We start from the raw sequence: 15,251 nt of genomic DNA on the forward strand, positions 1-15,251 counted from the left end.
AACTCAGGTACAATTGATACGGACTAATACAACATGATGTTTTATTCAATTCATTCTAGAGGAGTGGCAATATAGTCAATATGTTAAAACCCTACATTTTCTTTAAAAAGCACTAAAATGTGTCAATTAACTGAATTAAGTCACAATACTTTTTTCCTAATAAAAACAAAAAAAGTTACAAGGTTTTAGCTGAGTTTATTTATTTTAACCACTTGGAAAGCTGGGTAAAATAACTTTTTCCCCCCCTGAAATTGTCAAGAAACAATATGGGGAAATGTTTTTGAAGACTGTGCAAACGATGAAGACTCACTCGTATGGAAAAAATGAAAAAAGAAAAAGAAAACAACGCCAGTTTTTAGTTAAATGCTCTTTTTTGTAGTACGGTGAAAAGAGACATTGAGACATTGAGAGTGGCGTAGCATAAACGACACGAGAAGTTGGGCAACACACGGAAGAGAGTCACAATCATTGAAAATTTGGTCAGAGGAAATTTCTTGGTCGCTTCAACGTATTATTGGAGAAGGAGCAAATCCCATATACATAGTAGTCACTGGGAAAAAAAAACTCATAAGCAGTATGCAAACAACACAGATGGAGAATTCCTTACAATTGAGCATAATTCTCTTTTGCTTTGTCCTGTTAGCAAATGCATCTGAGTTTGGAGGACTAGAGCCAGATGGGTGCAAGGAAGCAAGGTGCGGAAATGATGGCCCAACCATCCAGTTCCCATTTTGGCTAAAGGACCAACAGCCAGAACACTGTGGATACCCCGGGTTTGAGCTATCTTGCGCCGAGGACGACCGTACCATGCTTGAGCTGCCACATTTAGGGAAGTTTTATGTAAATAATATCAGTTACTCAGAGCAGTGGATTGATTTATTATATGATCCAGATGTTTGCATTGATCCAAGACTGGTCCCCAATTTAACTTCATCTCCTTTTGCGTTTTACCACTCATTGTCTAACTACACCTTCTTCAATTGTTCAACTTACAAGGATTCATCTTGGGCTGATGTTATTCGTATCCCTTGCTTAAGCAGTACCCATCATTACCAAATCGTAGCTTTACCGTCTGATAAAGAAGCTAGGTATGCGCCGCAATCTTGCTGGAAGATGTATGACTCAGAGTTATATCCTTATTTTCGGAATTATGACGGTCGATATCAAATTTTATTGGGGTGGAACAGTCCAAATTGCCAATTTTGCTATGCAATCGGCAATAAATGTATACCGGCGAAGGGAAATACGGGAGCCTCAGAAACTCTATGCTTACCCAATATTTCCAAACAAAAAAGAGGTATTTACTACTTAATTTCTTCAATTTATTTCAGGAGGTATCCCTCAATCTATGTGAAAGCGGAATTTGTTTAATTTTGAGGGGGATAATTAGTCAAGCCAGATTCCACCAACCATTGGCTTGCAATTATATGAGAAAATTCTTTGCCCAGACAATAGTAAATGGAAATTCGTAAATTTTTTCAGATTGATTTAATACACTAATGATCACAGCCTACATTTATTTTAACAATAGATGGAAATTAGTAAATTTTTTCCAATTGATTCAATAGAAATCTAACCAAACTACCATTAATGATCAATTTCTTATTATTCAACTCCGGTCATCCAATATTATATTTTATCTTTCCTTCCCCATGAGTGCCTTATCCAAGGTATATTAAAACTCTTTAAAAAAAAATCATATTTTTTTATAAAATTTTACGGCTGATCTATGATGTTGGATTTTCTAATTAAATTTTGTTTCATTAGTATTATTTCATCGATTTTTGTTTTAAAATCTTTTTGTATTTATTTATTCATGTTGATGTTGTTGGGCAATCATTTTATTAATGAAATTTACAATAGTGACTTTGATAACTAGATACTATTGTTCCAAGCTTTAATATTTATTTTAGGCTTATCCTATTATAAATTTCATGCTGTAGATGGTATTTATTTTATTTATATATTATTCAATTCTAAATGCCTACCAAATATATCAATTTGAATACGAAAAATTTAAATAAAAAGAAAAAGAAAGAATAGGAGAAAATTTAATTGACTTCCAAATAGAATCTCTTGATACAACTATTGTTAGAAAAATAATTGAGAAATATAAAAATAAAAAATATAATGTAAAATCTCACAAATCAACTAAAAATTAATCAAAATGACTTATAAGATAATGAAATATTATAATTGGAAGATGCCAAGAGTCTTGTAATTTAATAGTATAACCTAGTATTCCCTAGGATGAGAACTAACGTTCAAATCTCACCTCTCTCACTTGTTATAAAAATTATCCTTAGAAAACGAAAAGGTAACAACAACAACAACAACAACAACAACAACAATAACAAATTTTAAATAATTTTTTAGAATGAAATAAAAAATTTTAAATAAAAATGCCTCACTTAAAATTTTCACATATCTCAAATTATTTTGAGACAACCTTGGTCTGATAGAAAAGTCCAGTATGGTGCAGCCATGCATAAGCAGGCAATTTGCCAATTTCTTCCACTGGCTTCAAGAAGGCAGAAGTGAAAAATATTAAATTACCATAATATCTGGGGTGGTTTATAAGATTCACCCCTTCAGAATGAAAATATAAACTTGGTCAAGTTGAGAAATCACAAGATATGAGAAATAGTTATTTTTGTTGTTAATGTTGTTAATGTTGTAGTTGTTGAGAATCAATATGAGAAATAGTTACAATACAAGCAAGGATCCATAAATGAATATAAAACATTGGAAAGAAACACAACAATTTAAGCTATAGAATTATAAATTTAGGGCAGAATTCTGATAATAAACACAACAATATAAGTTTGTATTTCATTTTTGTTAATAACTCAATAATTGGGAGAGGAAGAATTTGAACCCTCCATGTTTTCTTTTGGAACATCTAGAAGTGCCAATTAAAAAAAAAAATATTTTAATAGGAGTAAGAAGAAAAAATTAATTTTTTTTAGCTTTCAGTACAGTATACAACCATATATAGCTGTGCACTGTAGCAATGTAGGTAAAAAAATTACCTATAACACCACTATTGTAGCCCCTTTTTGTATATGTTGATGCTAAAAAATTGTTAGCACCACCGTTGGGAATGCTCTTACAGTGGTTTTCAAAGCTATGAACTTAATTTGGAAGTATGACTATTTGATGATTCTTTTTCTTTTACATCCGTGCAGGTCCACTGGCAAAGCTAATAGGTAAAGTTGTTTATTCATACTTTGTTTCTTTTCTTTTCTATTCTCTTTTGGTTGCCTATGTACATTTATAAAGGATTCATAGTTGAAATCGTTTACATGCAGGATCACTCCTAGGTTCCTTTCTTCTTGTACTAGTCTTCATTGGCCTCTACTATATCTTTCGCTCAAATATACTTGAAAAAGAGAGTCAAGTTAAGATGGAGAAATTTTTGCAGGATTACAGGGCTCTAAAACCCACAAGATACACTTATGCCGATATTAAGAGGATAACAAACCAATTCAAGGACAAATTGGGACAAGGTGGTTATGGCACTGTGTTCAAAGGAAAACTTTCCAATGATGTCTTTGTAGCTGTTAAGATCCTCAACAATTCCAAAGGAAATGGTGAAGAGTTCATTAATGAAGTGAGATCAATGGGGAGAATCCACCATGTTAATGTGGCTCGCTTGGTAGGCTATTGCGCTGATGGAGTTCAGAGAGCTCTCATTTATGAATATTTACCAAACAAATCTCTTGAAAAGTACATATTCTCTGCTAATGGTAAGAATCATACACTTGGTTGTGAGAAGCTTCAAGATATTGCTTTGGGCATAGCCAAAGGAATTGATTACCTCCATCAGGGGTGTGACCAACAAATTCTACATTTTGATATCAAACCTCATAATATTTTGCTAGACCAAAACTTTAACCCCAAGATCTCTGATTTTGGTCTTGCCAAGTTGTGTTCCAAAGAAAAAAGTGTGGTTTCTATGACTGCTGCAAGGGGAACAATGGGATATATTGCACCTGAGGTTTTATCTAGGAATTTTGGGACGACCGTGTCACATAAGTCAGATGTATATAGTTTTGGAATGTTACTATTAGAAATTGTTGGGGGTAGAAAGAATATCGATACTACAGTGGAGAACACAAGTCAAGTATACTTTCCAGAATGGATTTACAATCAATTGGATCGTGGAGAAGATCCAGGAATTCAACTTGAAGAAGAGAGACATGCCAAGATAGCAAAGAAACTTGCGATCGTGGGACTTTGGTGTATCCAGTGGTATCCTGTTAATCGCCCTTCTATGAAAATTGTGGTTCAAATGTTAGAAGGAGAGGGGGATGATTTGAAAATTCCACCAAATCCCTTTGAGTCCACACATTCAATGAATCAGAGTTTAATCGCGCCTGGTAGACGCTCTCATATAACATTGAGTGTTATTTCTGAATCAGAATGAAAACAATATGCAGCCACGGTCTAGAAAGCAGTATCTAAATTTTTCTACCTAGTTCAGAATGAAAGCACTATAATTAATAAGTAAATGATTTTTGTTAAGACTGTTAGATTACATTCTCCTCAGGCCGAAGCTCAAGTGGGCCCATTATAATTTATATTGTTTTTATTTATGAGAATTTATATTGTTCTAGTTGTACTACGTACCGTAGACTAATATATTTAAGTTTAATATGTACATTTTAAAGTGTGATTTAATAATATATGGTCAAGGTTTCCTTCAAATTCCTCCTATATTTTTTAAGTGAATATGAATTTTGAAAATTTAATTGTTAGATTGTATGTTCTTAATGTTCTTAATATGATCTTCAAATTTCATGCAAATAAAATGTTATTCACTATTTGATCTAGGGGTGTGCAGTTAACTTACCAACCCGCTAAAATCGACCCGACCCAACAATTTTTAGTGGTTGGTGGGTTGGGTTAGGTTATGAAAATTTTTTTAATAGCGGGTCGGGTTGGCTGCGGGTCATAACAATCACAAACCCGCTTAACTTGACCTGGCCCACAAAAATATTTAAAATTTAAATTATACATATTTAGAAATATATTATATAATTAATAATGTTTTTTCATATTCGACTCTTTCTATCTAAAACTCAATTACCTTACAAATCCTAACAATCTTATATCTCTCTCTGCCGCCTCCCACTCTCACTCCTACTCTCATTCCACTCCTATTTGTTTATAACTAAGTTGTGATACTAGTTCATGTATATTTTGTTTATCTACTCAGTTGGATATGTTTTGTTTATAATTGAGTTAAAATACTTGTATATGAATATTTTATTTATCAACTCAGGTTGCAGGTGAGATATATATTTTTTTTGCTCAAGTTAATAATAATAGTAATAATAGAATAAAAATAAAAACTGTCAAACCCATGGGTTCAACCTGATCCATGTGGGTTGAGTTGGGTTGTACCCCTGTGATGGGTTGGATTCTTTTTAACCCACCATGGTGGGTTGGGTTGAAAAATCCTCTCAACCTGACCTAACCCGACCCATGTACACTCATAATTTGATTAATAAACTTATTTCTTATGCATAATTTTTTTATCACAAAAACCTAAATTTTAAATATGTCTTTGATGACATAATTATTGATATTTGATCTTCTTAAAATTTTGCAAGCATAGAAAATATAATAAGAATATGCAATTTAATGGTTATATTTTCAAAATTCACATCTAATCAAAAGATATTGAACCTCTCCAAACTAGTTTAGAGATAACTAGCACATTATTTAAAATTTCAAATGACATTGTAGTCTATAGGTAGTAAGATCGAAAAAATATATCTTAATTAAGAAATAGATGAATTAAAGGGATTTAAAATGGAGAGGATCTTATTCCAATTGGAAGTTTGTAGGAAAATGAGGGTGGAGGGTAAAAGGTTAAGGAGAGAGATAGGGGTAATGATGAACACTTCCCCTTATTTGGATGTTTTAAAAATTAAGTAGGGGGAGCGGAATAGATACCACTCCCTTTAAACATTAAAAGGGGAAGGAGAAGTAGTTATAAGAGAGGTGAGACGTTGGGGAAGAGAGAGATAAGGACAAGGCTTTAGACATAGAGAGAGAAAGATAGAGTGAAATAAAGAAATGAATATTTTTGTTGGGTTGTTTATATTTTTTAATGGATTGACTATTTTATTTTGGGGTAATTACACTCCACTCCCTTAAGGTTTCAGGAAATGACATTCCACCACAAACTTGAAAAGGAAAAAACATTTCCCTCCCATTGATATTCAATTGACCAAATTTTGTTGCATTATTATTGAAGATGTTGTGTACTAACCTGTCCTTTGCTTAAGGACAATTTTCAAATTATCTTATTTTGTGATTAAAATTCATTGTTTTAAATTTTTTACTAAAATGTATTTTAAAATAGTAAGTGTGAATTTTGCTTATTATTATTTTTTTTTCTTTTTTCAATGGGTTATGGAGAGATTTGTTGTTGCAAGTGTTTTGGTGCTTAATGATGATGCCGAAAAATCATTAGTGAGCTATATGGTCCTCACGTGCTCCAAGCAAGACTTGCACAACACAAAGGGAAGAAGAAGAACCTACGAATAGTACCGGCCAAATACCCTCCGATGGTCAAGTTAAAGAAATCTCTTGTTCACAACTCTAGAATGCCAGAGCTGGGATGATTTAAGCGTACCTTAGTTTGTGAGGGTCTTGGGGTTTTTATAGTAGCATAGGGTTGACATTCGTTTCTTGGCTTAGAAGATCTTTCCTTATGGGAGAGATCTTCTTTAATTCGTGTATCTTGCGGAATCCTTTCCTTGTAGGTGTCTTTTGATTAGAGTTTGTTATGGGGCACAAGATATTTCCTTACATATTACTACGTGGAGCCCAAGTAAAAGACATACTGGACCCATCAAGAGTTGCTTTTACCCTTGTCAGCTTCAAGTCGTCAGCTTCTCATTCCGTCTATGTCTTCTGGTCATCTCATAAACACACCAGGGATCTTAAGGCGCACCCGTCAACTTTGGGATGGACCCGTCATCTTTATGGTGTCGTTTACAGGTACACGAGCAAGATCGTCAAATACAATCAAGTCCGTCAGTTTTACTTAGACTTCAAGAATTACCCCTATCACTTAATATATACTACATTTTTATTCTAAATTTATAGGCTATTATTTTTATTAACCATGGTTAAATTTATATAAAGAGATTCTTATAAAAATTTAGAATATATCATTACTAATATAAACAGAGGGGAGAGGAGGGGAGAGGGGGGGGGGGAGATGAGCGTTAGTTTCTTCAAACCTTAAGGGAGGATAGTGTTTTTTTCCTTCAAGTTTAAGGTGAAGTTTCATTTTCTCAAACCTCAAGGGAGGAGAGTGTAATTACCCCTATTATTTTAATGTATTGAATTTTAAAATAAAAGATGTGACGTTGGGTGTATTGTAAAATTGTGCGTTAAAATAGATAAAAATAGGTTTTTGTATGTTAAAATAGCATTTGGCCTAGCACAACTGATGCTAGTGCTCTCATAAAATTCTCACACGAAGAATATTTTAAAAAAGGAAGGACGTACTTGCTATAATTAACGGCATAATTGTCATAATTCATGTATTGAATTTTATATTTGAATAATTATGTGTGTGTTTGGATACCGCTTATTTTGTTGAAAACTGAAAATAATAAAAAATAAATAAAAAGTTACTGTTCACACGCTTGACACTATTCATAAGCCTTATTGCACTGTTTATGTCCCATGAACAGTATAAGAGGCGTTGAAAAAAGAAAAAGAAAAAAAAAAGCCAAACGCAAGGAGTATCCAAACAGATGCTATGTATTGAATTCTTTATTTGAGCGCGAACGTGTTATAACTAGATGGCATTAAAAGTACTTACAATAGTCATATCATAGTTACAATTGCCCATTTTAAGTTGGATTTGGTTAATGTATGCCCTTAACCGGACATTAAGCCATCAATTGCACATTAATTACAATTGCACATTAAACCATCAATTTTTGAAAATATTTTCTCGAGAATTGAAAAACTGTCAATACTTTTTCAATCTCCAATAAATTTTTTTTCAAAAATGAAAATTATTGTATACCCTTAAAAGCACTCACAACAGTGGTGCTATATTATTATATTGGTATTTTATTAGCTTCTCAAACACCAAAAAGTATGCTCCAGCAGTGGAGCTATAGCAAAAAAAAATTTGCTTCTAGCTACAGTGCACATCTAAAGATAGATATGCACTATAGCTCAAAGATAAAAAAAATATATATATATTTTATTAAATTTCTCTCTCTTCTTTCATTTAAAAAATATTTTCTCTTCCTTTCTTTTTCTCTCTCTCCGGCTTCTCTTCTTTCTTCGTTTTTCCTTCTCATTTTTTTTCTCTCCCTCATCTACTCTCTGCTTTGCCAATCTATTCTAGATCATCGATCTTCATCGCCAACCTGTTCTGGATCGTCGATCTTCATCGCCGACCCATCTTGCCCAGTTCTCCATTTCACTGCCGATCCTCATCTTCATCTTCATCGCCCACGTCGTCGTATGCCGCCGACTCATCTCGCCCAGTCCTCCATCTCACCGCCGATCCAAGCTCCATTGCCGACCTAAGCTTCATTGTCGATCCAAGCTCCACCGGCACCGCCTTCACCGAACTCAAGAGCGCTCCGGATTTCGTGGCGTGGTGGTGGCTGGATTTCGTTGGTTTCTCTGTGGTTGTGTTGGTGATGATTTGTGTGGTGGTTTTTGGCTAATTTGGATTTTTGGCAGTGGTTGTGGGTGGTTGTTCTTGGCTTGCTAGTTGTTGTTGGGTGGTTGTGGGCAGTTGTTCTTGGTTGGTTGGCAGTGGTGGTGGATTGGTTTGTGGTTTTTTTTTTTTGTGGGATGTATTATTTTATTATAGTAGATATATTATTTTGTTGTGATGTTTATATTATTTTATTGTATTGAAAGCTAAAATAAATCTACCTGCAGCATGTTTTGTAAAGTAAGTAGGTAAAATAAATAAAGTAACTTTTTATGGAGTTAAATTGCTAAAATTTTAACTCCACTGTTGTAGATATTTTAAGACACATATTAGCAAAATCATTTTTTAAGTTATGTAAATGTTACGTGGGCTTAGTGGGAGACCAAGAATGCAAGTTTATCTCCGTTAGGAAATAAACAATTGCTCCTTTTGTTTTTTGTTTTTTTTTTTTGAGAATCAAGATCAATGAAGTTGGTGGTTCTGCATCAGCTGTGTTTGTGTAGGTGAAGTGGGATTGGTGTTTTGTGTAATCTTGTAAAATATAAAAAGTAGTCTATTTATATATTTTGAGCAAAAAAATATTTACATAAATAAATGTAAAATTGTGCATAAATATATAAGTGTTACTGTAGTTCTTGTATTTATTATTTTAGTTTTTTTTTTTTGGAGTGTTGGGTTTGAGAGAGAGATATTGATTGAGGAAATAATTAAAAAAATTTAAAAATAAATAAATATTTTATTAAATCGATATTTAGAATAAATAGAATAACGTGAGTATTTTATAAAAATGAGAATATAATATAAAAAAAATTAAGTTTTTTAAAGGTAAAAAAGACGAAAAATTCGACCGTCCTGATGCGGTGCTTTGAACAGAACAGACATAGAGAACTGAAAAGATATTTTTGAATATATGGTGGGATGAGACTTTGGGATGTTGAAATATTGGGATTTGGGTTGATGAACTGATGTGGTGCTTTTCAAGAAATGAGACGAGAGAAGTCATCAGAACTTTGAACAGAACAGAGGATTGAGATCCCGTGCAATACCCTAGGTATTGCACGGTGTGCAATTGCTTTAATCCTAACCATTTAATTGATCTAATGCTCAAAAATTGGACAGCTCATTTGACACGTCAGCGATTTGTGGGAGCTCTCATTTTTCTCTGCTCTTACACTTTCTCCTCTCTCTTCTTCACACTTACCTGTATTCAAAAATTTCAGAACCTCTCACTCTTCTGGCCGAACATGCATGCCTCAGAATCTCTCTCTCTCTCATGCCTTAAAATAACCGACGATGCTTCCGTTACCTCTCCACTGAAGAGCGAATGTGCACCAACAGTGTTTCAGCTACCTCCAAATGTGATTAGATCTGGTAATGAAATTTAAATATCAAATTTATGAAATTTTTTCTTCTTCTTTATGTGATTTCTTTGCCAAAGGTCATCCCTTTGTTTCATTTATAGCACTAAAGATTATCTATTTCTTTCATAGCATTTTTATAAATCTAATTAATTTATTGTTAAATTTTATTGAGATTTTTATAATGGGTATGAAGCCCAGTACAGTGTGTGTGTGTGTCAATGGCCAAGGACTGGCTGGTGGAGATTTTGTGAGGTTGTGTCCTCTGATGCCGATGTTTGGTTGTTGGCTCTATCAGTTCCCTGTGTTATGTTTTTGTTTTCATTTCATGAGTTTTAAGGGGGAAAAAATTAGAGTGTTTACTGTGCAATCTTGTTCATAGCCAGGGATTTAGTTGTTACAGATCAATTCTCAAACATCAATGATCAATTGAATTGCATAAAAATTTTGTCACTTAAACATGCAATACAGATTAGCATGTCAGACTTAATCCCACAATTATGGATATCCAGTTACTCTTCTTGCCCTAGATTTACAAAAGAGCATGGGATGGGCCGCTTTTGTGACTATTAACCAAAACCTAAATATAACAATGTTTAAATTTATTTATTTTTTGATGAACTTAACAATGTTTTAAATGAAGTGATGGCTAGTAATTCTTGAACATGAGCTTGGCTCTTAGGGGCATTTATGCCAATTCCTAAGGATTGGGGTTAAACTTTTGAGTGTTGACATAGGTGTGGTATTGGAACAATGGCAGCGAATATTTCCCAGGCATTCCCTCATGTGTAGTGCATCTTGTTTGACCTCCCGCATATTGATATTGTTGCTTGCCTGCCCAAGAGTAAGAGAATGAACTATTTTGTAGGTGATATGCTTATGTCTATCCCTTTTGTTGATGCCATTCTAATTAAGGTGTGCAATTTTGTTCCTTGCCTATAATCAATCCTTTTATTTTAGATTGTGGTGGTTTCTTTCTTTGCACTGCTTATAGTGGTCATTGGTGTAGTTGGGTTGTAAGTAGGGTTTCATGGAGCTCTACTGATAAATTGAATCACTATGGTGATTTAGGTAACGTTATTGCAGAATGTGATTTCGTTTGCTATTATAAGGGAAATTAATTGCAGTCTCATTTATATCTTCGATTCAGACTCTTATGCAGTAGCTGATATTTCAATTATAGACTTATAGTATCATGCTTTGGCTGACAAATCTATACTAAACTTCTCTTTTCTCTTCCTTTTATTGCGTTTATATTTGAGGCACAAATTAGATATGTCACACAATAAAATGGGAGGGCATTTCCAAAACAAAATTAAAATTAAACAAAATAAGGAACTACCACCAATCCCAAACCACAATACAAGGGATTATATTAAGCCCAAACCATGATAGGATTGGGTAATGGGTGAATCTTAGAAAATCAAACAAAATTGTTAAATTCACATGTTTCTAAGCTTCCCTACATTGAACTCAAACCAAATTGTTAAATTTCAATGAAAAACATAACGCAGGGAACCGATAAAGCCAACAACCAAAATTGGCATCAGAGGACACAACCTCACAAAATCTCCACCAGCCAGTCCTTGGCCATTGACACACACACACACACACACACACTCTACTAGGCTTCATACCCATTATAAAAATTTCAATAACATTCAACAATAAATTAATCAGATTTATATATAAAAAATGCTATGAAAGAAATAGGTAATCTTTAGTGCTATAAATGAAACAAAGGGATGATCTTTGGCAAAGAAATCACATAAAGAAAAAAAATCATAAATTTGATTTTTAAATTTCATTACCAGATCTAATCACATTTGGGTGGGTAGCTGAAACACTGTTGGTGCACATTCATTCTTTGGTGGAGAGGTAACAGGAGCATCGCCGATTATTTTGAGGTGTGAGAGAGAGAGAGAGATTTTGAGCATGTTCGGCTGGAAGAGAGAGAGTTTCTGAAATTTTTGAATAAGGGTAAGCGTGAAGAAGAGAGAGGAGAAAGTGAAAGAGCGGAGAAAAATGAGAGCTCACATGGATCACTGACGTGTCAAATGAGCTGTCCAATTTTTGAGCATTAGATCAATTGAATGGTTAGGATTAAAGCAATTGCACACCATGCAATACCTGGGATCTCAATACCAGAACAGACATAGAGAACTGAAAAGATATTTTTGAATATATGGTGGGGATGAGACTTTGGGATGTTGAAATATTGGGATTTGGGTTGATTGACAAGACTTAAGAGAAAAAGTTGAACAAAGGCCCTAGGGGAAGACACGTGAGAATCAGATACAAGAAGAGAAATAAAAAAAGGATGTGGTGGGGTGGTGGGGACGGTGAGAGGAAGTGATGAAGAAAAATTGAACTAATTTGAAATTCAATGAGGCAAATCAAGAATAAGACAAATGAACGCCGGAAAAGTAGAAATTGCAGCCGCATTATTGTGGTGGGTGGAAAGGTGAGAGGAGAGAAAAAAGTGGGAGAAGAGAGTAAAAAAATGAAGTAAGAAATAGAATATGAATCCGGTTAACATGTTAAGTTATTTATTTTTAAAAATATTTTTTTTAAAATTAAAAAAATTATCAATATTTTTTTAATTTTTAAAATCTTTTTTAAAATTGAAAATTATTGTGTGTCTTTAGAGTACATGTTAACAAAATTCATAGAATATTGACTATTGAGTCTATTGCTCCTGTAGATAAAAAATATGGATAGTTAAAACTATAAAAATTAAAAAATTTTGGATTAATTTAACTGAACAGTTGATAAGGCTAAATATTTGGAGTAGTTTACAACTTTCGCTAAAATTTGGGATTTTTCTTCTAGGAACTTTAAAAATCATGATGGCTATAGGCTAAGTTAAGTTTTAACTTTTTCTTAAAAAAAAAGAAAAAAAAAAATTTAAGTTTTAACTTCTTCCGTGGTTTTTCAATTTCTTACCACATGTTCTTAAACCATTTTATTTTTGTGCATGCTTGAATGCTACCCATTATAACAAGTGCGAAAGTAATTTATTTATGTTTTGCAGTTGTAGGCTTGTAGCTTTGGGCATCTTTAGAGCAAGCGCACCAGCAAGTGTAAAAATTTATATTTATTTTACAAAAAGAACCTATATGTTTTACTTTATGCAACCATTTTTATAAAATACTCCAATCAAATTATTATTTTAATAATAATAATAATTATTATTATCTTTCTCATGTTAATAGTCAATATACGCGACTCTCACTTTCTCAAATCTTTGCTTCTCTCTCATCACAAACCACCCCCCACACACGACTTTGGTGACATCGACAACATCTCTAGAGACAGCAACAATATCAACAACTATGGCGACATCTGCCTCTCTCTCTATCTCTCTCGTATGAGTTTGATTTTTAGTTGGATTTAGGATGGGTTTTCTGGTGGAAATTGGGTTGATTTTGAGTTGTTTTTGGTTTGATTTTGTGTTTGAATTACCAAACGTTGAAATGGGTTGTGGTGGTGGACCGGTGATAGTTGGGTGGTGCTAGGTTAATGTGGTGGTGGTGGTTGGGTGGTGATGGGTTGGTGGAGGTTGATGTTGGATTTCACGATGAACGTTAGATCTGTTCTTCTTCTTCTTCTTCTTCTTCTTGGTGAAGAGAGCACTAAGGGAGCATAGGTGAGAGAAAAAAAGAGAGAATAAGTTACGTCCGGAGCTGGCGTAAAAGATGCGTAAAAGACATCTTTTACGCCAGCCAATCCTGGAGCAAAACGTCAGCTAAAACATTTAGACCCAATACATCTTATGACACGCAATTATAACCCAATTAAAACCCAAAATATTCCTCAAACACATTCAAAGCTTCTTCTCCAAATGCCAAACCAAAGGCAGACTCTCCTCCTCCTCCTCACACTGGAGCTCCATTCCGCCACAGTCATCACCGGAGTTGTTTTTAGAGCCTGAAAAAAATGTCGAATCCGCCGTTAGTCTAGTGTCACAATCTCAAGGTTTGTTTTCTCATGATTTGGTTTAATTTCGAAATATCAATAGGATTGGTTTTTTTTGGACGTCAATCACTTGATTTTGTATGGGTTTTGTTGATTTGGTTTGGGTTTTGCTGTTTTTCTTATTGGATTCTTAAATCTTAAGTGGTAGGTTCAATGGGAGGGAGATGGATTGAATATGAATGTGGTCAATTTTTCTTCATTTTTCCAGAAAAATTATAAATCTTAAGTAGTTTTTTATTGGATTCTTTATCTTAAGTGGTAGGTTCAAACCCATCTGATTGTGGTTCTTCAGTACTTTTCCAAGCTAGTCTGGGTTCTTATGAATCGTGTTTTGGTTCCAAATCATGATTTTTGTGTGCTTCCTTTTAAAGTTATGAAACTTTTTTTTTGTGTGGAGGTTTCCTATGTATTTGGATCCCTAGTATTGCTATGTTGTTGCTCTTTTGAAAGGATTCATTTAATTAGTTGAATTGTTCTTTATGTTAATATTTACATACATACCATTCATTTACTTAAACCAGATTATGCCTTTGTATGGAAACCAAGAACAACAAGATTCAGTTATATCTTCTTTTGTGTGGCTACGCTTGTCCTAATCGGCTTTCTATATTAGATATGATTGAGCTACCCTGTTCTCTCCCTAATGAAGCTTTTGCTTTAATTTCAATTGGAGATGTGGGGTCCGTTTGGATAGAACTTATTGCTGAAAACTGAAAACTGAAAACTGAAAACACTGTAGCAAAATAATTTTAAAATGTGTGAATAGTACCGCGGGATCCATTTTTAATGAAAAAGTGGCTGAAAAGTGAAATTTGTGGGTCTGTGAACAGTGCACGAATGCACTGTTCACGGAAGACTTGGTCAACAACTGCGGCTGGGAAGAAAAAAAAAAAAGAAAAAAAAAGGGAGCCCAGACGCTGGACGTGGACGTGGACGCACTATCCAAACACATTCGTGGAGTCGGTGTCATAGGTCCCAAATTGTTTTGATCAAGATATGGCCAATCCAATAATTTGGCAAGTTTGTTCTTTTGTTCTTCCCTAATAGGCTTTTTATTCATGAAAAATTGAAAAACTGATTTGAAATGGCCGAGTTGTGAATTTCTGATGTCCATTAGTTAGCCATATAGGTTGATTAAGTGTATTAAGTACTGTATGAATTCTTATCATGCATCCAAATGGGAAGTTTTAGTTTTGAAGGTA

At 33.8% G+C, this 15,251-nt stretch overlaps 1 protein-coding gene across 1 annotated transcript; it reads left to right on the forward strand.

Annotated features, from left to right (window-relative positions):
* Positions 1-506: 506 nt before the first annotated feature.
* On the forward strand, positions 507-4,604 carry LOC142615222 (rust resistance kinase Lr10-like). Its single transcript, XM_075787941.1, has 3 exons — positions 507-1,297; positions 3,189-3,209; positions 3,312-4,604. The coding sequence occupies exons 1-3, from the start codon at positions 577-579 to the stop codon at positions 4,427-4,429; spliced, it is 1,860 nt and encodes a 619-aa protein (XP_075644056.1). The 5' UTR covers positions 507-576; the 3' UTR covers positions 4,430-4,604.
* The last annotated feature ends 10,647 nt before the right edge of the window (positions 4,605-15,251 follow it).

Source organism: Castanea sativa, chromosome 11, assembly GCF_040712315.1.
Source record: "Castanea sativa cultivar Marrone di Chiusa Pesio chromosome 11, ASM4071231v1".
NCBI classification, from domain to species: Eukaryota; Viridiplantae; Streptophyta; class Magnoliopsida; order Fagales; family Fagaceae; genus Castanea; species Castanea sativa.

What these genes read in the sequence shown, in the direction of transcription:
- LOC142615222 (XM_075787941.1), top strand. Translation starts at nt 577, where the DNA reads ATGCAAACAACACAGATGGAGAATTCCTTACAATTGAGCATAATTCTC. An exon ending in TATTTCCAAACAAAAAAGAG is followed by an intron (nt 1,298 to 3,188) that starts GTATTTACTACT and finishes ACATCCGTGCAG; the next exon opens with GTCCACTGGCAAAGCTAATA. An exon ending in TCCACTGGCAAAGCTAATAG is followed by an intron (nt 3,210 to 3,311) that starts GTAAAGTTGTTT and finishes GTTTACATGCAG; the next exon opens with GATCACTCCTAGGTTCCTTT.